Source organism: Callospermophilus lateralis, chromosome 8, assembly GCF_048772815.1.
Source record: "Callospermophilus lateralis isolate mCalLat2 chromosome 8, mCalLat2.hap1, whole genome shotgun sequence".
Classification (NCBI taxonomy): Eukaryota; Metazoa; Chordata; class Mammalia; order Rodentia; family Sciuridae; genus Callospermophilus; species Callospermophilus lateralis.
This window is the reverse complement of record NC_135312.1, coordinates 51864746-51889504: the sequence shown is the minus strand read 5'-3', so window position 1 is coordinate 51889504 and position 24759 is coordinate 51864746. Positions and strand designations below refer to the sequence as shown.

Here is a 24759-nt window from a genome sequence, read left to right as displayed (position 1 = left end):
GTTTTAAATTTCATTTGTTCATTTTATTTTTCACTTTTATTTATAAATATGATTTCAATCAGTGCAAAAGGGATGCCTTGATAACTGTTTTGAAAGTATCTATTATCTATCTGCCTATAGAGCTGCTCCTTGGAAAACATGAGTAGTTCAAATTTGTCAATAGGAAAAATCAATAGATAATACAAGCATTGATTCACCTTTGATGTTTATATAACATACATAATCTGGGGCCAAATTCTACACACTTTCTTAATCAGAGTCTCTAGAGAGAACCATAAGGATATTTTTTTCTTTTCTAAAGCTTCTAATATGCATTGCATTTTTGGTTCCCCTGCTAATAAGATTAGAGCAAAGTAGGGGATATAGAGAGTATAAGTTGTGAGAATTTTTGTTTTCTCTCCTCTTTTTTTCATATTCCAACTTGCATGAGAAGTTTTTCCATAAAATTTGTACAACTAGTTTTCTTCAAGCCCTCAATAGGAGAGAACAGGACAGTAGAGTCAGTGCTCATCTTAAAAGTAAGCTGCATTCCAAAAATTATCTTACTAATCATTTGCTGAGACTGGTGCATTTTACCAGAGACATTTCTTTCTAATTGGGAAATTTAAAAATCAATACTGGAAAATTAATTAACCTACAAAAGTCTTTAAAATGCTATTATCATTACTATTTAAAACTATAAACAAGTACCAATTATGTTCAATTATAGTTTATAAAAAACACTAGAAATTTAATCACAGGTGTGGGAGGCCATCCTCGCACGTGATTTGAGTTACCTCCCTGGCTGGGTGAGAGGCGCTTGGACACAGCTGTGTCAGAGCTTTCCCCACCCTTCTCCAGGTCCCAGGGCTTGTCCATGCAGAGGCGTGTCTGGCCACTACCGCAAAGACCCAATTGTCGCCCCTGACCTTGGGATGCTGCCCCCCTTAATCTTCATTGGATGGGATTTTCCCCAGAATTTTTTGTTCTCCAATAAAAGCCCACTCCCTGGTGTGTTCTCTCTCTCTCTCTCTCTCTCTCTCTCTCTCTCTCTCTCTCTCTCTCTCTCTCTCTCTCCCTGGCCTCTTCAGTAAACCTCGATACCATAATAGGTGGCTTGAGGCTGGAGCTAGGAGGAGCCTTCATGGAGCTGGTTTAAAGGTAATTAGAGGCTTGTCTCTTTAATTCAAAACTCCCTAGCGGTTTCTCACTACTCCAACCTTCTTTCATGAAGCCGGTGCTGGTGGCAGGCTAAACACAGGCTCTCAGGCTGCATCTGTGCAAAACTGGTGCTCTGAGAATAAATACAACTTGGAACTTTTACATTGTAACATTGACCACCATTACCTAATTGTTTCTATGATGATGTTCCTAATATCCATAGGAACTTCTTATATATAATTCTATGTATTGTCATATAATGGTTAAGAATGACAGTTGGAATCAAACAGACTTAGATTTGTATCCCAGTTGTGTCACTTTGAATACTTTAAAAATAGGTGTACTAATTCTTCTACAAAATTGTCTAACATCTGATAAATTCTAATTGAAATGGCAATGAGATACAAGGTATAGTAATTTTATATCAACCCATATATCATTGTTTCAAATTTTAAATTATACAATTGCCATATATTTCCTTTTATTTTCCCCTTCTATAGTTATTAAGAAAATTATAGGTAAATGTGAATATACATATTCATAGATGCAAAGTATAGTCTTCCCAACATAATCAAATTTCCACTAAGAAATTTTAATCCACCCATGTGGAATGATTGCTTGATTATATCTAACTTTTATTTATATTTTTTCAAAGGTTGTATCATTACATTCAAAACATTATTTGCAGAGGTATTACAATCTACACAACTTTCTTATGCTTTTCCTTTGAATGATGATCATTGGCTTCCATTTAAAATACTATTATTGGACAATAATCCCTTACACAGTAATAGCTAACACATGTGGAAAATTAAACTTGGGAATAAACAATAAAAGAACAATCATTAGACGTAATGAAATCAGAGAACTCTTTTCCTCTCACTAATATGTAAAATATCTGTCATTTTGAAGCCATCTGTGTGAAATAAAAAATCGATGCTTCAAGCCTATTTAGATAAACAAAATTTCAAGATTTATAAAACCAAATTTCTTAATGGCATCTAATAATAAGTGGGCATACCAATATATAAGAAGTACCATTCTGATTATTTTATTGAATGTTTCTTGTCATCCTTTTTAGAATTTCCCACTGTGTACATTATATAGATAAGGAATTGAGTCAATAAGAAAGTTAAGTTATAGTCTTAAGGTCCCAAGTTTCATGGTTAGGAAGTGGCACAGACCAGATGCCAAAAAGACTCTTTTACTCTAGTCTGTGCTCTTATCTTCTTTTCTCTATTGCTTCCTTTTCTCATTTAGCCCCCATTTCCAGGCACAAAAAACAATATGCCAATTTATTAACTAGTGAGATAGAAGCTGTGAATTTTGATGCTTCACTTTCTACTAAGACATTTAACTACTTATATTTTGAAGGTAGAAAATTAAATTAACCTCTAAAATCAAGCATTAGATATCACAAAAAGTTACAAAAAGTCAATGGCACACAGAGCCACCAAATAGTCATCAATGAATTTCGTATGGCAAATAACAATAATTAACATTGTATTAGATAAGTGGCAGCTTAAAAAAGATTGCTGCTTAAGGTAGCATTTTAATAACAAAGAAATTTTATTTATATATAACAAGTCCAAGCATAATGAGATATTTGTGCAGATAGCTTGCCAAAAACTAGTGATTTCTAGGCCTATTTTTCCTTCTTGCCTTTGGTGAGTTTTCTGAAAAACTCTAGCAAAATAATTGACTTTCACATCTCTTTAACATCAAGTATTTGAAATAGGTTGTACTACCTTCTTGTCTGTATATGAAAATCACTGTGAAATATGGAGGAGAGTGTTGTGTCAATTGATGGGTGAAATGGGACATAGTACTCAAACCTAAAAATCCTCAAAGGGTGTAACTTTACCAAATGAAAAATAAGGCCAGGGTGGAAAGGGAGTAAATGGTGTGGGTAAGACAAGTTAGAACATGGTAGAGTGAAAGGGAATATATATCTGTGCTGTGAAGTTTATTAAGATGTTTATTAACGTCTTGATTGAATAATGAGACTTGTGGCAGATAAAGGAATATTCACATCATTGACAGATGTTTGTTAGCACTGTCCTTACTTCATGGTGTATCAGTTAGGTTAAAACAAACAAACAAACAAACAAACCAAAACACAACAACAACAACATGAGAATGAAGTTAATGTAACTGTGTTTTATTTGGCAATTAAAAGAGAAATAGAGATAAAATTTATTTTTGAAAAATTAATTTGATGGCAGTTTTTTTTATGGTTTCAAAACATATAGAGCAGTTCCAAAACTGAATTCTACTAGGTATGTGTGGCATTCAGAGTGAGCTTTAAAGTGAGGAAATCATAATGGATGTTTGAATCATAGATTAAGGAATAAATAAGAGGCAATAACCCACAGAAAAAGAAAGGAAAATCTAGATTTTGTTTTCCACTCTACATTTAGTGCATAAAAAAATACCTGGAGAATAGATTAATCTTACTGTATTTTGTTATTGTTGAACCAAGTCCAGTTAGAAACTTCTTCCTAAAAAGAAAAACTAGGGAATGGGGAAATTATTGCATCCTGCTAGTGAAGACAACTAGTGCAGCCCATCTATTGCAAAGATTAAAGTCTAGATCAGAGATTTTTTCTCAATAGCAGACAATAGTAGCAGAAACCCATATGTGTTAGGCCACATTATCTTAGTGTTAGCAAAGATAACAAAGCAAATAGACACATGATTGGCTTATTTTACTTCCTTCTTAACACCAGTATTAGCTGGAATTAGTTCAAAATATCCCTAAAATCACAGGATTAACTCCCTAAAAATATGTTTATAAAGCACATGAACACGTTTTGTACCCTGATTTGATTTATAGCATACACTGTAAATGTATAGAAGCAAATATTTCCAGAAGCAGAGGCAATCACTTATAGATTTGAAATATAGATTTGATTCTGTATCACTCTTCTGCTGGGATTAAAAAGGAGTGTAGTTACAGGCTGAAAGAGTGTTTCCAACTATTCCAGACTGACAGCATATATTTGCAAAACTACAACCCACTGATATCTGTATTATGCCTCAGGGAGTCTGAAATGCATTTGAAGTTCCAACTCCTGAACATAAAAGGGACCAGCCCGGGAGCACTCTAAGGAGCTTCAGTTTGGGAACTGTGGATTTGGATTTAATTTGGCACATGCTGATATGAACTTCAGGTAGAAGTTCTTGCTACACATGGATAGAGGCACAGCTACATGCATGGAAGAACCAGAGTTGAAATATAAATGTTCCCAGGAGACGTCTATCAAAGAGTTGGAGCACGTAGCCATAGTGTGGAATAGTAGATAGGAGGGATACTGGGTCAGGAGGGCAGAGTGAGACTCAGACTAATCTTCTTGGACAGCAGACTGGAAATTTTTCAGCAGCATTTATAACCCTATCTTGGGTGCTCTTAGGGAATCTAAATCTATTTGGAGAAGATGAAAGTGACCAGAGCATGGCCATGTGTGATTTGTAGAAATTGAAAAGGGTCTGCAAGAGAAGAGGACTCTCCACAGGAAGCAGGTCCTGGCCCTCACAGCAGTCTCTCAGAGACACGCTCCAGTCCCCAGGGAAGACCTTAGAGAGAATAAGGTAGGTCTTTGCCCTTTTGAGACCTGGACATGAAAAAGGTATAGAAAAAAATATTTTCACTAGATCTGGAAAATGAACTGTGTGTTATAGAAATAGAGAAAGATGAGCTGTGACTTCAAGAATAGTGGAACAGTAAATAGTGGAACACAGTGTCCTGGGTAAATAATTCAGCAAAGGAAACCAGCAGAGGCAGAAAATATAGTGTTAGTTTGAAAAAACAGCATTTCTGAGACCACAGTAACAGGGAAATGAACTTAACTAAGTCATAAGATATAGGAGACTGAGGAGGGTAAATACTGTCTTATCTGGTCTAATCTAGGAAAAGGCAGCATTGGCCTACAAAAAAGGGAATGACGGGCCTTGGCTTTAGGGATTTAGGAATCTCAGAGACCAGTGGAACAAACTGAAGCCTGATTAATGATACTGAAAAATCCAAAGTTTTAAAATCAAGATCTTTCCTTCCTATAATCATTTGATTGTTCAGCCAAGTCATAACTGCCCCATTTCTAAAAACCGTAGGTCATCTCTTCTTTCTTCAAGTTACAGTTCAGCACTTTAAATCTCTATGCAAAATCGAAGTGTAGTTCCAGACATTTCTTTTTTATAAAGGGCATCAAATTTCTCATTTTGGGCCACTGTGAAGTAATTTTTCCAGTCACCAGTAATCCCTAAAAATAAAAAACAAGGAAACATATGAAAGATAAAAATATATCCATTATGAAGGAAAACCTAACATACACCAAAAGAACAATTAGAAGCCTTAAGGAAAGTCTTGCTTGTGTATGAAAACTTTAAAGTGTCATTTACTAAAAAAGTTGGAAATTTCCTCTCATTTGTAAATGTGGCTTATAACTAAACAAACAATCTAAATTTTAAAAAGTTAGAAGGACTAATTTTTGTATATAAATTCATGGAAGCGCAATTTTTTTTTCCCAAGAGATATTCTTTTATTTTTTTCTGAAAGTTCTGGGTCATGGGGTTATCACTGAATCCTCTGGATCAATTGTCAGGACTTATTATATTTCCTGAGTTACTTTGGGAAAATGTACAAAGAACAATAATTAGCCCAAAGAACCATGAAACAGAATGTGGATGTATAGTTTTCTAGCATTCATAAATAAAAATATAATGTTACCTGGAAGACACTTGTTTTCCCCAAAATTCACCAGGTTTGCACTTGATTTTCAAGTTGGGTAAGAATAGTACTATAAAAATCACACATATAACATCCCTGAACATCTTTTTTACAATAAAATTTGGAGGACATAAATGTACATTTAAGCTCTAATACTTGGATGATTATAAAAATTCATTTTTAAAATAAATAAACTGTTAATGTGCTGCTAATATTCTACGAGGAAAATGCATTTTCCATTTTATGAAATATTGAATTATGAACTATGTTAATTCATGATACCTTTATAAAACTTGCAGGTATTCTCAATGAAAAATATACTCCTAAACAAGGTTGTCTTTCTGGTTATTATAATTTATTTTATGTTTACCAAATGGTGATAGCTCTTTGTAATGCACATGAAGATTTACACAAACACATATGGGGTAGTGCATCAGCAAGGATGTCATTAAAAACACAAAAGAACACAAATTTAAGAAATAAAAAGTTATACATGAAGCATTCTGGTGATCTTCTGAAATGTGCATCAATTATATAATATATATAAACACTTTGTAACAATTTTTTAAATAAAGTAAATGCTAGCCAAAGGCCAGATTTTTTTGTTGTTGTTAGTTGGGACACAGGAATAGACATTGGACATCATCTGTCCCCCGCTTTATGCTGACTATTGTGCCACTAAATGAGGACATTAATTTTTCCCATGAAGATATTTTTCCAATCTGGCTGTGCAAGGTTCCTGTGACCTATTTCACATTGATCCTTTTCCAGCATTCATTTATATGATTCTTATATTCCATTGTTAGCTTTTTGAAGAAAATGTATTTGTCACTTATTCTTGAATGGCCTAAGTATGTGTTGCATGTAGGTATGCAGAAAGAGCATATCGTATATGTGAATTATTGAGTAAATACAAGAATGAGTGAAGGAATGAACAGATGAATCTTGAACTATTTAGACACATATTATTTATTACTTCTTCATGTATTATGTTTATAAAATACCTTAAATGCTTGCATTTGATTTTCCACAATACTGCCATAAAAGCTTATTAGATAAGTGTTCATATTTTTCCCATTTTGTCAATGATGAAGGCAGAACTTTGGCAGGTGAATTAGTGCATTCAGTATCATAGATTTTGGCAAATGCATAGCCTGGATATACATTAGATCTATCTACCACAAATGTTTTTTTCTTTATCACCACCAGAGGAGATGCAAAAACTGACCTCATTATTAGAAAAGCATGTACTCTTTCTGTTGAACTGGAGAAGTTAAATAATCCAGATGAAAGGTTGTTTCCTCTACATGTACATCTTAGTAGATGTCATAAGATGACATCAATTTTTATCTGATTGGAAGTAACAAAAATCTCTTGGAAATTACATTCAGTGATCTATCATTGAGAATTTGCTTTAAAAGAGTTTTTAAATTTTCTTCTGGGAGTGAAAAAATACATTATATATATTTTTTGCTCCAATTGTAATATAATGTTTATAAAGAAAAGTCTGCCTTTCTCTCTTTTACTAGAGGTAATTTTTAAGATGTTATATGCAGTATTTGGGGGGGGAAGGCTTAATTTGAAAACATTTAGTATATTTTATGTTTTAGTGTTATCAAAAACTCTTTAGAAAAGAACTCATTAAATAACTCATTTCAAATTGATGGTTTTCATTCATGTGTTCATGTGCAGAACACATTCATACAGTTATGCTTGCTTCCAAGAATATTATCTGAAATTCTTCTCCACTCACTCACACAAGAAAGAATACTGAAATTATATGGTGATATAATGATTAGATGGATAAATTCTCAGATTTGAGATAATTTGTTAAGTGTGTTTTTATTAAAAGTAACACATTTTACATGTTTCCTATTATAAGTCACAATATACACAATTTTCTTTTTTCTTTTTGTAATTTATTAGAGACAGGTTCTCACTGAGTTGCTTAGGGCCTCACTTTTGTTGAGGTAGGCTTTGAACTCATGATCCTCCTGCCTCAGCCACCCAAGCTGCTAGAATTACAAGCATGCACCCAGCCCACAATTTTCATAAATGTGGTAAAATTGTATTTTAACACCAAATTTTATATTCTCCTATGTTAAATCTGGACTTTGTTTCTGTTTCCTGTAATTCAGATAGTATCTGTAAGAAGCAGCAATTTCCCATAGGATTAAAAAAAAAAAAAAAAAAAGCCTTCCTTTTGGTGAAAATTCTTAGTGAAATAAATGACCACTGTTTTCTAAATGATGTGGAGGCTGTAAAGAACAGAGTACGGTACTGAGTAAAATTTATATAATACTGAGGAGGAGAAAGGGGCCTATGCCAATTTAGACAAAGAATTAAAGAACAATGAAGACATTGTATTTTCACCACAATTCTCCAAAACCACGTCTATGTAGCAGAACAGTAAATAACAGGGGAAATACTCCTCAGACATTTATTGTATTTTACAAACAGCTTTATACACATTACTTCATTTAATAATGTTGATGCAAATTGAGCACCTTTTGGTGCTAGGTATTATTAGAGTCCTATTTTTTACAGGTGAATAATCAAACCCTAAACAAATTAAATAATGCAGGAGAGATCACAGAGCTAATCCTCCAGAGAAAGTAAAACAGGAAGTTAAAATGAGCAAAGTGTTTACCTTTGCGCATGAAAGGAGATTTGCTGTGATCCATTACTGCAGTGGGCAGGTGTGTGTAATTCACCAGAGGATTGTCCTTCATTGCTTCAAATGAGGTGTGATGGATGATCTTATCCAAGACCTCATCATTTAGGTTCTTCTCTAGAAATCTAGTAATCTTCTTGATTTCCTCCTTTGGATTCTATCAGTGGGTAAAACACACATCCAAGGAAATGATGAGAGTATAAATGACTATCATAATGTAAAAAAACACAAATTTATAATTTTCTTCTGGGTTGACCCCAAATGTTGAAGGAAATTTATAATTAGTTGGGTTCATTCTCCATAATTTTTTAAAGTAATTAAAATTATTGAAGATTTGAAATTTGCCTTGAAAACTAACAGAACATGTTTGGGCATAAAATATATTTTTTAAAAAAAATAGAAAACTCCAGGGATCAGTAGTAGTGTGTTTGCCTAGCATGCTTGAGGCAAGGGCTCAATTCAAGCACCTCAAAAAAGTATAAAAAACAGACAAGACTATAAGGTGCAAAGATAGCAAGAACTAAATTATTCAGTAACTATTAAGAATAAAATGAACAAAATATGAAAAGTGGGTCATTCTCAGTTGCTAATGATGAAAACTCACCTGTGTAACTTCATTAAAAGCAAATAAACCTCCATGGATATATCTAGAAGATTTGGGGGAACTCAAGCTGAAGTTGAGAAAGATGAGTTAAAATTAACCAAAATGCATTGTGTTGGACAGTGACATAAATATCCATGGGAAAAGTGAGCCTGGACGTGATCGCAAACATTTCAAAAAGAAAAACAACTGCGTCAATGGACAGTATACAGAGGATGATCATGAGTAGGAAACCTGGGAAAATTTAGGAGACAATTTCAAAAGGAAAGGATGCTCAAAGAAACACAGTGGTTAAGGAATGAGAGGAATGAATATACCTCATTGATTTCTCAATTAGAAAATTGTTAATGACTCTATCAAGATTCAGATAAGCAGACATGGAGGATAAGAAAGCAGTGATATTATTTTGGACTTGAGACTAGTTTCAAAAATAAAGATTAATCGTTTTACCCTAGGACAGGGCAAAGATATTATCCATTATAAATATCCACCACTTTTACCTCTTTCATATCTTCATAGTACAAGAAAAGTATTGGATGTTCTTCCTTTTTCTTCCACCAGCTCTTAACGTGATTAAACCAAGAACCATAGGCCACTAAAACCAGAGAAAAAGTCCATTTCCATAACATCCATCAAATCACTTTTTTTCTGAACAATAAGTTAAATTGTAAAGACATTTTGTTGAATTTAGTAATCATGGGAATTGAGAATATAAGATCAATTTAAAGAGGTAAAATTAGCCATTTATGGATGTGCAAGCAAATAATTTTCTTTAAATATGAAATACAAAGGAAACATTTCAGATAAAAATACAATGACTGCCAATAAATTATATTCAGTCTCACATGAAAGGAAACTATTCTCATATAAATTTTTTCTATCAATATCTATTACAAATGCAGGTGTGACAGAGCTAACTAATGATTTGAGCAAGTTAAGCAATGTCTATTGTGAGCACAGACTGAGAACAGATTTCTAGCAACTAAGAAAGGATTCTAAAATACTTTCATTATGCTAGTGATTGATATCAGATCAGTTGACTAATTTTCTAAAATGGAATTTGAATGTATTTGTGCTGAGTTTGAAATATTTGTTTAAAAAAATAAGTTTTGAAATGAAAATCCATAACAGTACTGGCTAACAGTACTGTTTAAAATTATATATATATATATATATATATATATATATATATATATATATATATATATATATATATATAAAATTCATATATATATATATGAATTTTAAGCTAAAGATCACTTAACCATTTCCAGTCATGAATTTCTCCAGATATTCTTCCCATGTTCCAGGAAGAGGGTGTAAATTATTCATTAAGTCAAAATGGTAAAATGATACTGCAACATCCTTGGCATTTCGAGCAACATAAATCATCTGCAGGAGAGAGGAAAAAGAAAATAAAATGAAAGTTATTCACAAAAGAAAACAAACAAACAAACAAACAAACACTCATAGATAATTAAAATGGCAGAGTGCTTTTTCCTCCTAGAAACTGTGAACCATAATGCTTCTTCATCAACACTTCAAATATAGAATTAATTTAAGTGATTTTTCTGGTAGAGCAATGTTTTTTATGAGATAAGAAGCAGAAAGTTCTGAGTGCTTTGGAAAAAGCCTTGTCAGTTTCTGGCGCCTCTGACTCTGGGATCCGTGAATAAACAGCGACATCTTGAGGGAGAACAGAGAATAACAAGCAAATTGAAAATAAGAAAATTGTGAGTCTTTGGTGACCTTGTTTCTACCGCTTAAGCATCTGGAAGCATACAACAGGTTGAAAAAGATAAAGGTTAAGGAGGAAACAGAAAGCAAGGACAGGCATTAAAATGAGTTTTTCGGGGCAATCAGTTCAAAAAACTGGAAGACACAGATCCACTCGCCCCTGCTTTTCTCCTGTAAGGATCACTAAAGCCCTAAAAACTTAACACAGTGATATAGGAACTCTGGAACAGAATAACCTGAGGAAACTAATACAGTAAGCTCCCTCTGGATTTTCTTTTTATCTCCTATATGCTCTTGAACTGGACAACAAGGAGCTTTGTGACCTGGAACCTTTAGCAAGCATAAACCAAATAAAACAAAACCTAATTTCTAGACAAAAGATCAGAAAATAAGAAGCCCAATAAGACATAGCGGAAAATCCCAAACTCTATTCTATACTTGGACCCATCTACATGACCTGATGCCCCGGGTTTTCCCAGCTTCTGATCCACAGTCGAGGCCCCCATGGGTAGTTCCATGTACCACAGCAGCAAAGCTCTGTTTGTTCATGCCCTCCACCAGGTGGCACAAGGAGACCCAGACATCAAGGCTCTGTCCTCCTTTAGTGGGTCAGTCAGCACTAGCCAGTGGTCCCAGAAGGTACTACACGCCTCTGCATAAGGCATGAGCAGGGACAAAGCAAGATCACCAACCATCCCAGAATGTCAACACAACAAGAAAAATATTGCACAGACTTACGAAAATAAACTCCTATAGGAACAAAGTCCCCAAAATACAGTAAAAATCTATATGGTAAACCTCAACAGGGTGGATAACTACTAAAATTAATCCTAAAAACATAGTCAAAATATCCAGGATATAAATAGAAATGATCTTTCTAAATACCAGTAAAATTACAGTTTTAATGTAGAAAGACAATAGACACCAATACTGAGATGAATTGAATTCTGAGTTATCTAAACAGGATTCTAAATCAACTTCATAAAGATATTATAGCACTCAATTAATTTTTTTCTTTAAACAAATGAAAACATAGATAGGAAAGATGTGTTATACATGAAAAGATTTATATACATGGAAATAATAGACCTAAAATCTACCATAACTGAAATAAAAACAGCTTACTGGACACAATTAGCAAACCTTAAGATACATCAATAGAAGTAACTTGATGTAAACAACACAGAGAAAAAAGACTGAAGAGCAATGAACAGAATTTTAGGGATCTGTGGAACCATAATGAATTATCTCACAGTCATATATTCAGAATTCCAGAATAATAGGAGGAAGAACAAAAACTGAAAAAAAAATATATTTTTGAGAATTAATGACTAAAACCTCCCAAATTGCTATGGTTTGTATATGAGGTGTCCCCCAAAAGTTTCTGTGTTAATACAAAAAAAAATCCAGAGGTGAAATGATTGGATTGTGAGAGCTGAAATTAATCAGTCCATCCTACTTTGAATGGACTAACTAGGTGGTAACTGTATGCAGGTGGGGCATGGCTAGAAGAGATGGGTCACTGGAGCATGCACTCTTCCCTGTGGTTCCTTCCTCTCTCTTTCTCTGTTTCTTGGTCACCATAAATAGAGCAGTGCTCTTCCACCACGCCCTTCCTCCATGATGTACTACCCCACTTTGGGCCAAGAGCAATGGAGTCAGTCCACCATGGAACATCCTTTGAAACCCATGAGCCCAAAATATCTCTTCTACCTCTAAGTTGCTCTTTTCAGGTATTTTGGTCACGGCAACAAAATGTCACAGCTAACACTCATGTATATTAAAATAAATAAATCTATAGATCCAAGAAGCCAAATTAACTCCAAAAAGGAGAAACCAAATAAAATCAGACCAAGACAACTTTGATAATAAACTTCTAAATATAAGGGCAAATAAAAACCTGAAAACCAGCCAGAGAGATACCACATTGCCTTTTAAGGATCATTAATGTGAATGGCAAATAATTTCTCATTCAAAATCATGAAGGCCATAAAGAAGTGGCAAGATACTTTTCAAGTACAGAAAGCAAAATATTGTCAACTGTATATCTGCATGCAGGTACAACTGTACTTCCAACAGGAAGGGAAATAAGACATTATCAGATAAGGGGTATGAAAAAAAAAAAAAGCTGTTACTTGCAGACCTATCTTAAGGAAGGGCTAATGGAAGCTCTGAAGAGAAAGAAAATAACCACAGAAGAATGGAATCTTCAGAAAGAAAAAAAAGAGCAAGAAAATGGGTTAAAGAGAAGTAAACAGAATGTCTTTGACTTGGCAAGCTTTTTCTTCATATTTTATAATTGAATCAAAGGTTAAAAGAACATCTGTTGAGGCAATTTATTCATGTCCAGGAAAACAGTTCAGACCATTTTGTTTAACACATGGAGAGGGTATAGGAAATAAAATTGAAGTAAGAAAATGTTCACAACAATAGTCTATGATAAGTTATGTATGCTTATATGTTTATAGTAACATCTAGAGCAGTCGCTGAGAAAACCATAAATAAAAACAAAACAAAAAAAGAACAAAAAACTCAAAAACATTAAAAGTAAGTGAAAATGACCCTCTTAAAAATGTTCTGGTAAAGTAAGAATGGAAAAATGCAGAAACAAAGCTATGACAACAAAAAACAAAGAAAAAACATGACAGATTTCAGTTTTAAAATGTCAATTTTTTTCAAGGTAAATGGTATATGAATTTAAAGACAAATTGGCAGAAAGAAAAACTAGGAGTGTCTGTGTGAGTATTAGATGAGGTAAAATTCAGTAGAAAAAAATTACTAGGGACAAGAAAGGACATTGCATAATGACAAAAGAATGAACCCACTGGGGAGATCATGCAATCCTAATGCCCAAGCACAAAAAATATAACTTCAGAACACACAGAGCAAAACCTAGTAAAGCCAAAATCAGCAATAGAAAAGTCAAAATTTATAGTTGGGGGCATTTATACTCTACCCTCACCAGCTGACCAAACCACCAACCGGTAGAAAACAAGCAAAGACAAAGAATTGAATAATATTATCAAGCGATGGGGTCTAACCAAAATTTATAGAATGTTTCAACCAAAAAAGAAAAGTGCACATTCTTCTCAAATTCCCATGGAACATTCACAAAAATAGAGATGAAATATAAGATACTTTAAAAACTAAAAATTATATAATGTATGGTCTTTGATGAAAATGGAATCAAACTAGAAAGCAATAACCAAATTGCAACATGAAAATGTTTAAACACTTGGAAATTAAAGAACACACTTTCAAATAATCCTATAGTTAAAAAATGGAATAAAAACATTCATAGCGGGCTGGGGATGTGGCTCAAGCGGTAGCGCGCTTGCCTGGCATGCGTGCGGCCCGGGTTCGATCCTCAGCACCACATACAAACAAAGATGTTGTGTACGCCGTACGCCGAGAACTAAAAAATAAATATTAAAAAAATTCAAAAAAAAAAAAAAACATTCATAGTACTGAATGAAAATCAAAGTACAGCATATCAAAATTTGTGAGATGTAACCAAAGCAATTCTGAGAGGAAATTACTGCACTAAATTCTAACTCTAGAAGGAAGGCACCAAATTAATAATCCACATGTTTATGTGAATAAATTAGAAAAGGAAGGGTAATTAAATACAAACAAGCAGGAGAGCAATAATAAAGATAAAAGAACAAATTCATGAAAATAAAAGTAGAAATATAATGGAAACAAAAATCTATTTTTAGAAATAAAATTGACAACCCTCTAGCAAGAACAACAAAGATAAAAGAAAGAAGATCCAAACAACTAAGATAAAGAACAAAACAATGGGTAGTATAACAAATCCTAAAATCATTATAAGAATAATATAGGTATATATTATATGAATAATTTTTCATTAATAAGTTCAACAACTTGGAAAATTTCTCACAGATAACAAACTAGCAAACTAGCAGGTAGATAAAATAGATAACCTGAACAGCATTATAGTTATTGAAGAATTTAATTTGGAATTTAAAACCTACTGCAAAGCAAACATGAAGGCACAAGTAAATGTTCACTGAAGAATTTTACCATACAATTAAGAACCAGCACTCTTATGTTAAGTTTTTGTAGAAGACCACATTATCCAGAGGAATGAAAGTAGTAACACTGTCCTTAGGTGAGGATTCTGTTGCTACTAAAGTTTAGATAACTTAAACATGGAAGCTTACACTAATTTTTAAAAATTTAAACAATTCCTCATGTAGCTCAGTGCTCATGGTCACAAATCAGTTAAACATGTGGCCATTTTCTTACTATGTGCATGGTAAAGAGACAGGGTCACATTTTAAAATCAGCTTTCAGTATAGCATCTACCTTGCAGTTGTTCTCCCAGAAAGACTTAGGAAGAAGGTCAGTTGGTAGATGTGTCTTCACCAGACGAGGTGATGGATTCTTCTCTAAGTGTTCTATACCTGGGGAATTTTAGTTCGGCATTTAGAAATATTAGAGTCTCCAAGGAGCCTGTATTTTCTCATCTTCCCAACCAATATTTCAAGACGTTTTGAGCAGCATATCATGTAATTAAATGCTGTACCAATTACAGGCATTTTTCTGTATTCCAAGGGGGAGTGTTGTGTAATAGTTGAGTGTTCAATTTGAGACTATCCTTCCTGTGTTGAAATACTATTACTTATTCATTATGAGATATTTCAAAAATATTTGAGTCTCCTTCCTTCATTTCTCCTTTCTCCAAATCGGGGGATAGAAATGCCCACTTTAGTAATTTGAAGTTTTATCCTCTCTCCTTTTTCAGCTCTTTTACTCAATAAATGTTAAGGTATTATGCATCCTTCCTTTGTTTTTCACAATATTATTTATATCCAATCTAACATTTAAATTAACTTCTAATTCTACATAATATTTTCACCTTTTGCATAGAAAGGTCTACCCACATAAAATTGTATCTGATTACATATTGAAAACAATAATTGTTTCTGTCCTTTGCAATGATTGCTTTATTGTGGGGGAAGGAGATGCCGGGGATTGAACTCAGGAGCACTGGATCACTGAGCCACATCACCAGCCCAATTTTGTATTTTATTTAGAGACAGGGTCTCACTGAGTTGCCTAGGTGCCTTGCTTTTGCTGAGGCTGCCTTTGAACTCTCGGTCCTCCTGCCTCAGCCTCTTGTGCCACTGGGATTATAGGTGTGTGACACTGCAGCAGGCTGCAACAATTTCTTATATATGTTAAAAGTCTCTCAGTTGCCATTATGACACTCTCTTCGCATGTTCTATATGATACATATTTAAGTTTGTTTACTTTCTTAGTTACTTTTGCCATACCTCCTACCCATCCTCACCCCCAAACACACTCAATACAATGAATATTCCAGCAGAACAGGAAAGTAACTCATATTCTTCACCCAGGGATGTCCAGTAGAGCAGAGTGGACAGCACATGATTAGCATTAAGAAGAACCTTCTTATGTCAATAAAAATAGGATTGGCAGAAGCAAGATGTCCAGTTAAATTTTAATTTTATATTAAAAAATAGATCTTGTTAGCATAAATATCTCCCATACAACAATGGTTACTTTTCTGAATTTTCAATTTAATTGAGTTTCTTGTATGTTATCTGAAAACATTAATTAGAGATGTATAAAATTCCACTAGGGATTTTATCATATTTCTAATGTGGCTGCAGTCACTTTACCAATCACAGAGAAATGAGAAATTGTAATTTTCCATAATTCACTTTTTCCCAAATGTCCATGAAATGAACTTGCTTCTGTTATTTTTATGAAGTCTTCCCATATCTGTTTTTCCAGGTCTCTCCCTCAGCTTCCCTGTAGTATTTCTTTCCCTTCTCTATCTTACAATCATTCTGCCATATGAGTATCTTTAAATGAACCCTTTATATCCACAAATATTCATGCTAAGAAGACACAAAGACATCACAGCAATCCCCATTCAGGCTCCAGAGTAAGTCTGAAGGCCAGAGTCTATCCTCATCTCCTAGCTGAACAACTATTCCCTCTCTGGCAGCCCTACCCAGCATTCCTCAAATCCTAACCCTGCTTCATACCAATGATCCTTGACTCTTTGTCTCAGATTATTTTGGATCAATCACTTTTTCATTTCACACTTTCCTTTGGCTGAGCAATATTCCATTGTGTATGATGTACTACATTTTCTTTACCCATTCATCTGTTGAATGGCACCTAGTTTGGTTCCATAGCTTAGCTGTTGTAAATGGAGGTGCAGTGAACATAGATGTGGCCAATCACTATAGTATGCTGATTTTAAGTCCTTTGGGTATATGCTGAAGAGTGGGATAAATGGGTCAAATGATGATTCCATTCCAAATTTCAAATTTTCTGAGGAATCTGGATTTGAAGTCTTACCTCATTGTGGAACTTGCCTCAACATAATCCTTCAGTTTTCAGCCTTATCAGTTTGCCCTTAGCCTACAACCACAGTAAGGACTGATACCTTTTCAGTTGATCCCTGCCTGCCTATGAAAGTTATTAGTCCAGCCTATCTGCTGAGGGATACATCCTCCATGGGAGAGGGTTTGGATTCTGCTCTTGACATTAACAGGAAGGTTTACCACCATCCATCTTCTTATCTCTGGTTTCCAGAAGCACTCAAGAGACAAACTTCCTTTCAGCTACCCTTCAATCATGCCTATAGGTCTCCATGCTCTTTCCCTCCCTCCTAGGTAAATGACACTTTCTTTTCCATGTCTTTTGGCAACTCCTATTTCCCTACCAAGCCTCCACATCTTGGTGGTTTCCACAGAGTTCTGTTCTTCTCATGTTTTCCTGCTATTTTTCCTTGGGCAATACCATGACTTTCCATGCTAGTTATGCTGTGGCCCTAATGCATATATTTTAACATGTTCCAAATACTATGATTTTAATTCATTATTTAAATTTTTCAGTGCCATCTCAAACCTACCATTTCAAAGCTGATTATTAATTGTCTTACACCCAGATGTATTTCTGTCCAAATATTTTCCATAGTAGAAAATGGTTCCATAGTCCACTTGATTGATTTTAATAAAACTATGGGAATCACCCTTAATTATTACATTTCCCTTATATTTCTTATACACTTCATCAATACAATAAATACAACATGTATCTTGTTTGGAATCTTCAAATCCATCTCTCTCAGAAGTCAGTGGAATAATTACATTTTAAATAATAAAAATAACACAGCTTTATATCTCTTCCTTGCTTAAAATTCTTCTTTTGCACTGTTTAGAATAAAATTGAAGAGATCACATTAAGAATCACAAGCCTCACATAATTTATCCTTGCTTAATCTCTGCTTTACATGCCCCCTCTTTCAGTGGTCATTTTTTAGTCTGTGTCCTACACCAGGGTAATTTCTACATCAAGGTGCTTATGCCAGCCTGATGAGGTGGCATATTCCTGTATGGCACAGAAGGCTAATAAGGCAAAAAGACTGTGAGTTCAAAGCCAGCCTCAGCAAAATTAGGCATTAAGCAACTCAGTAAGACCCTGTCCCTAAATAATACACAAAATAGGGCTGGGGATGTAGCTTAGTGGTTGAATGTCCCTGAGTTCAATCCCTGGTACCCTTCCACTCCAAAAAAAAAAAAAAAATAGACCCCTATGCCTAATGCTTTGACTTCTTAGAATGTGCTTTTTCCAACTGTGTGCATAGTTTTGAGTTTTAATTCCAACAACTGCCCCTAACATCCAACCTAAAGGAAACTCTCCTATTATTCTCTTTCCTAGCATCTGATATTTTATAAAACTAATAATATTGAAATGGTATTAATGTATTCACAATTTCATTGTCAAAATACATTTGTAAGCTTCCCGGGTATAAATATATAAGTTAATAATCATTTTGTAACTGACTAATAGCACAGTGAAGTTCTTAAGAAGTACTCAATAAATATTTGTGAAATGAAAAACAAATTTTATTAATAAATTCTGTTCTTAAAACAGAGTTGGTGCTTCTTTGCCTATTTCTTAAATTACAAGAGTGTTCCAAGTTTGAAATGATTGTTTCATTGTGACAAATTCTGTACAATAAAAGTCAATGAAGCATGAGGAATGCTATTCATATTATTAACCAAATTTTTAACTGCTTTGTACTATTGAACTCTTTCATCTTTTGTATCATACCTGGACATGCAATAGAGTAAGCAACAGTTCTTTATATGACTTGGTAATACTATTGCTTGCAAACTTTCATTTCATGCTGCCAAATCTATAAATTTCTTTGAGTGGCCATCACGAATATAATAATACACATCTATGTAAATAATACTACAAAATTACAATTACCAGGTGACAAATTTACCTGATATATTTAATCCAGGAACAGCCATTTCCAGCATGGGAACTTTAGTAGTAATAACATCTCGCTTACATTTTTCAACATCTCCACCATTTAGAACCATGTCCAAGATTTCACTAATCCAAGTGGTACCTGTAGGGGAAAAAAAGGAATTATTTTTATAGTAAGCACCTAATTGTAGTAAAAAAAAGTGAAAGCCTGCCATCTTACTATAATCTATTAGAAACGTAATCCTGAGTTTCCATTTCTATACCACAATGTTCATTGTAATACACTGGAAAGAGATAGTGGCACTGAGGGATAGGAATGTTAACTTCACTTAGGATGATATTTTACAGAAAAGTTGATTCCAGAAAATGAAAGTTGAAGTCAGACCTGCATCAGTCAGGCTGCAGAACTCACCTGATTTGGGGTAAGTGGCTATCACAATGTCATCTGGCCTGCTGCGGAACTGTTCAATCCTTTCCCAGTTGTGTGCAAAAGCATAGATCATGGGGCAGCCATGGACTGTCTTCAGATTTTTTCTCAGGACATCACTTTGGGAGGTCATTTTTATAGCAGATTGTACAAATACTTAATAGACTTCCTACTGACAGTAAAATCATAGAGAAATAAAGAGATTAGAAATCAGAATCTGAGTGAAAAATATCATCCTTTACACAGTGCAATATAACAGAAAGCAAAATTGGCCTTTAACACATGGAGTCCACAAAGTTCTAAAGGCAAAGGGCATTTTTGTAAGCATAAACATACAAGTTGCAACAGTAGCAAATTGCTCAGTGACAGAGAACAAAGGTCTTTAACAGAAACTTTGGAAACAAATAGGAGCACACATCTTATTTTCAATTAAAATCATGTTTCACAGAAATAGGCTAAAAAATCAGGATTTACCCAAATCAAATCTTTCCTAATAATTATCAGGAAATTATTTTTCCTTAAAGGAAGTTTATTCTAATTTTTACCCTTTCTCTGTAGAAAATGCATGTGTTTTCTCTGTCTACTTCTAGGATTGTTTACCTTATACTGGTTTTGAGCAATCTAATTATGGTGTTTCTTGGCATCATTTTGTGTGTGTGTGTGTGTTTACAAGTATACACTGCAGCTATACTGAGTTTGATGGAACTCTGAGCTATGGTTTTTATTAAACTTGGATAATATTAGCCATTATTTCTAATTTTTATTTTCTTTTGTAGTACTATTTTACATTTATCAAATTAACTAACAACTATTATTCAAACTGCAGTCCATGTACAATCATAATGTGCTATTGGTCTCATCTGAGAGTTTGTTGTAAATATGGACTCTCATGTACCAATCTAGAATCAGATTTTTGAATTTTAGCATAATATTCAAATAATCATTTTCTCCTTAATATTTGAGAGGAAACTTTAAATCACCTTTAACTTAGTCTTCAGTGATATAGGGTGTGTATAAATGATTTATCACAAAGAATTCAATGGCTTCTAGAAAATAAATTGCATTGATTTTGGTAACATGCAATTTTTTCTATTTTTTTTTTCTTTGAACCACGGTTTGAACTCAAGGGCACTAGACCAGCGAGCCACATTCCCAGTCCTATTTTGTACTTGATTTAGAGACAGGATCTCATTGAGTTGCCCAGTGCCTCATTTTTGCTGAGGCTGGCTTTGAACTCATGATCTTCCTGCCTCAGTCTCCAGAGCTGCTGGAATTATAGGCCTGTGCCACCCCATTTGGTCTTTCCTAATTCTTACCCACTCTGAATATACATCTTTCATACTGTAGATGAGGTAAAGAAACAGAGCTTTAGAGTATTTTCCCAAAGACACAGAAAAGGAGTGGCAACCCAAGAATGGATTTTTACTGTACACTTAATCATTCTGCACACTGACTATGGGCACAACCTGGAGTTAAAAGTTGTCTCAAGTCTCTCATTCAAATAGGGTGTTCACAACTTGTAAGGGCATTTTTCTTCAATGAAGAAATTCCTCTCTGACTAAAAGTTCAGGCTGTTTATGCTCAAAGAATGTTGCCAGAGAAAGATGGAATCAGTAACAAAACACAGCAAGGGGGCCAGTTCTGACACATACCAGTCACATGTGGGAAGTGGGTGTGGCCAAATCAGGAAGCTCCAGGGGATTAGACCTGAGTTAGCATCACTTATCCTAATGATTGGCTGTTGGTGAGTTCAGAATTGTAGGGGGAGGACCACACAGAGGGGAGGGATGGAAAACCTAAGATGACTAGTGTCATTGACCAGATGGGCAGAAAGAGGGTTGTCACTAAAAATTAAAAAAATATATATAGTTTTAAAAAACCTTTTAAACCCACAGAACAGTGACAGGCAATCTTTGTGGTGACAAATTATAGTCTCCATGACATATGAAATCTTTCTGTTCAAGTTGAGCCATAGGCTGGAAATTAAAATGTCTAAAATCAAATTAAGGAAGATGAATGGATTAAAAGAAAAAAAAACAATGTCCCTCTTAGGAGAAATGGAGTCATTTGCCATTAAAACTAAATGACTCTTAAGAAACCCAGAATAGCTAAAGCAATCCTTAGCAAGAAAAGTGAAGCAGAAGGCATCATAATACCAGAACTTCAACTATACCACAGAGCTATAGTAACAAAAATGACTTGGTATTGGCACCAAAATAGACTTGTTGACCAATGTTACAGAATAGAGGACACAGAAACAAACACACATAAATACAGTTATCTCATACTAGACAGGAATAGCAAAAACATCCACTAGAGAAAAGATAGCATGAATTTTAGCATGATGTTCAAATAATCATTCTGCCCTTAATATGTGAGAGGGCACCATTCAACAAATGATGCTGGCAAAACTGAAAATCCATACACAGCAAAATGAAATTAAACCTCTATCTCTCACCCTGCTCAAAAATCAACTCAAAGTGGACCAAAGACTTAGACACTAGAACAAAGAGCCTGTGCCTAATAGAAGAAAAAAAATAGGCCCAAATTTTCACCTTGTTGGCCTGGAATCTGACTTCCTTAACAAGACTCCTAAAGTGTAAGAAGTAAAATCAAGAATTAATAAATGGGATGGATTCAAATTAAAAAGTTTTTTCTCAACAAAGCAAATAATTAATAACGTGAGGAGAGAACCTACAGATTGTGAGAAAATCGTACCACATGCACCTCTGATAAAGCATTGATCTCTAGGACATATAAAGAACTCAAAAAAATTAAAACAAAACAAAAAAAAAAAAAACAAATAACCAATCAATAAATGGGCTACGGAACTGAACAGACACTTCACAGAAGAAGAAATACAATTTATCAGCAAACATATGAAAAAGTGTTCAACATCTCTAGCAATTACAGAAATGCAAATCAAAACTACTCTAAGATTTCATCTCACTCCTGTCAGAATGGCAATCATGAAGAATACAGGCAACAATAAATGTTGGTGAGGATGATATGAAAAAGGTACAGTCATTCATTGCTAATGGTACTTCAAATTAGTGCAACCACTATGGAAAACAGAAAACTGAGCCAGCTATCCCACACCTTGGTTTATACACAAACGACTTAAAATTAGCATACTATAGTGATGCAGCCACATCAATGTTTATAGCAGCTCAATTCACAACAATTAGACTATGGAACCAACCTATTGAGGTGTCCCTCAATAGATGAATGAATAAAGAAAATGTGGTATATACATGCAATGGAAAATTACTCAGCTTTAAAGAAGAGTGAAATCATGGCATTTGCCAGTAAATGGTTGGAGTTGGAGAATATCATGCTAAGCAAAGAAAGCCAATCCCACAAAACCAAAGGCCAAATGTTTTCTCTAACATGCAGATACTAATATGATGGTGGGGGGGGGCAGTAGGGAAGAATAGCAGCACCTAGATTTCGTAGAGGGAAATGATGGGGAAGGAGAGGAGGAAATGTGGGGAATAGGAAAGACAGTATGAAAATGAAACAGACATTATTACTGTTTGTATATATGTGACTATGATTCTACAACATGTACCCTCAGAAAAATGAGAAATTACATGTCATCTATGTATGATATATCAAAGTGCATACATGCATTCTACTGTCATGTAGAACTAATTAAAACAAAGAAAAAAAAAATTTTAAAGCTAAAATTTAAAAAAACTAAATGACTCTTAATAAAAACACACATTCTTTAATTCATTCCACAGTAACAAAATTCGACTCTATCAGGTCCACATCCAGTTTCAGCTCCTGGAATAAATGTAGTAAACAACACAGTCTGTATTCTGGAATGTGCTTCAGAGTGATATGTGTGTGTGTGTGTGTGTGTGTGTGCGCGCGTGTGTGTGTGTGTGTGTGTGTGTAGAAAACAGGAAAAGAAAAGAAAGATGAGGCCTTAAAGAGGATTTCTTTATCCTGAAGTGCCTTGATTTCTCAAGAGAAGATCCCCAATCCTGGCAATGCTTCAGAAGCATTCCACTGAACCCAGAAAAATATGTGAACATTGAAAACTTGAAAGATTCTTCATGACATAAACAACAGAACTGAGTTTCCCATGGGGAAAAAAATTAGAATTATGCAAAGAACAATCAAATTAGGAAACTGCTCAAAACAGAAATTATTCTAACTAGCATAATGCTCAGTAGATATTGGACAAAATCTTTAAGAGATTAAAAAGAAAACTTTACCTTTCAATGTAGCCTCCTCTCCAGAAAGTAAACAAGTGTAAGGACAGAAGCCAGCACTGCAGTCAAAAGTGATAGCATTCTCCGATTCCACCAGCAGTTACTAGCGACCAGTTTGAACTGCACACACACACACACACACACACACACACACACACACGCAGAGCGGCCCTGCTGTCTCCACAGCTGGCAGAAACAGGAAGCCCGGAAAAGGAAATAGAGGAGGGTGGTGACCAGAAGTGAGCTCAGGCCAAGTTTGCTTAGAACTGAATTCCCTCACAAGCTGCAAAGGGTCTGAAGGAAATGCAGAGGAAAGCACATGAAGAGTCAGTGGGTCCAAATATTTTGCCTCGTTACTAAGAATATTTTCCAATAATTTCAACCATGATGAAAAGTGGTTTTGATGTACATGTATGTTTTCATCTAGACAAAACATGAGTTTCCAATATGATGGAAAGATCAAGTATAACAAAGATACACCGAAGATGAACACTTATTTGGAGAGTAGAAACAGAGATGGTTTCATAATACTTTTTGTCACTCTAATCATTTCAACAACCTCTCAGCCTTTTTTTTTTTCTTTTTTTAATGCTGACTGACTCATAAATAGGTAAGGAGTAAACTAGAAGCTGATAGTGTACATGAAGGGGAAAAATGGGGGGCTCAGAAATATACCTTTTTCCTCCACCACTTAAGTACCCATGAGATTTTCTTTATTCCACTTGCTGAAATGAATCCTTTGGTTAATTGCATTCAACTCAAATTTAGCCACAATGACAAGCACTAAGCCATTGCTGAGTACCTAAACTTGTGTAGCCCAAGAAAGTCAGGAAACTGTGAAAGAAACCAAAACATTCTTTTACACCAGCAATTTTATTTACAGATTCTTAAGGAAATTTTTCAAGGGCATTGTGATTTTAGCATATGTTCCCAACAGATAAT

General features: G+C 34.5%; 1 protein-coding gene across 2 annotated transcripts; it reads right to left on the bottom strand.

The window, feature by feature from the left end:
• Nucleotides 1–3280: 3280 nt before the first annotated feature.
• LOC143406336 (sulfotransferase 1B1-like) lies at nt 3281–24009 on the bottom strand. 2 transcript variants are annotated; one of them, XM_076865060.1, is made up of 8 exons: nt 23821–24009; nt 19580–19766; nt 19181–19309; nt 15211–15308; nt 10407–10533; nt 9642–9736; nt 8517–8697; nt 3281–5399 (listed from the first exon to the last, which is right to left on the bottom strand). In XM_076865060.1, the coding sequence occupies exons 2-8, from the start codon at nt 19725–19727 to the stop codon at nt 5287–5289; spliced, it is 891 nt and encodes a 296-aa protein (XP_076721175.1). In that variant the 5' UTR covers nt 19728–19766; nt 23821–24009; the 3' UTR covers nt 3281–5286. The 2 variants fall into 2 exon arrangements, with proteins under 2 accessions (XP_076721175.1, XP_076721174.1); XM_076865059.1 differs by having other exon boundaries at nt 19580–19763.
• Nucleotides 24010–24759: the final 750 nt, after the last annotated feature.

Excerpts from the sequence above, each read along its gene's own strand:
- LOC143406336 (XM_076865060.1), bottom strand. The coding sequence starts at position 19,727 with ATGACCTCCCAAAGTGATGTCCTGAGAAAAAATCTGAAGACAGTCCAT. Across the intron at positions 15,309-19,180 it reads TCCTGGATTAAATATATCAG|GTATAGAACACTTAGAGAAG; the intron begins GTAAATTTGTCA and ends AAAATTCCCCAG. Across the intron at positions 8,698-9,641 it reads ACTATGAAGATATGAAAGAG|AATCCAAAGGAGGAAATCAA; the intron begins GTAAAAGTGGTG and ends ACCCACTGATAG.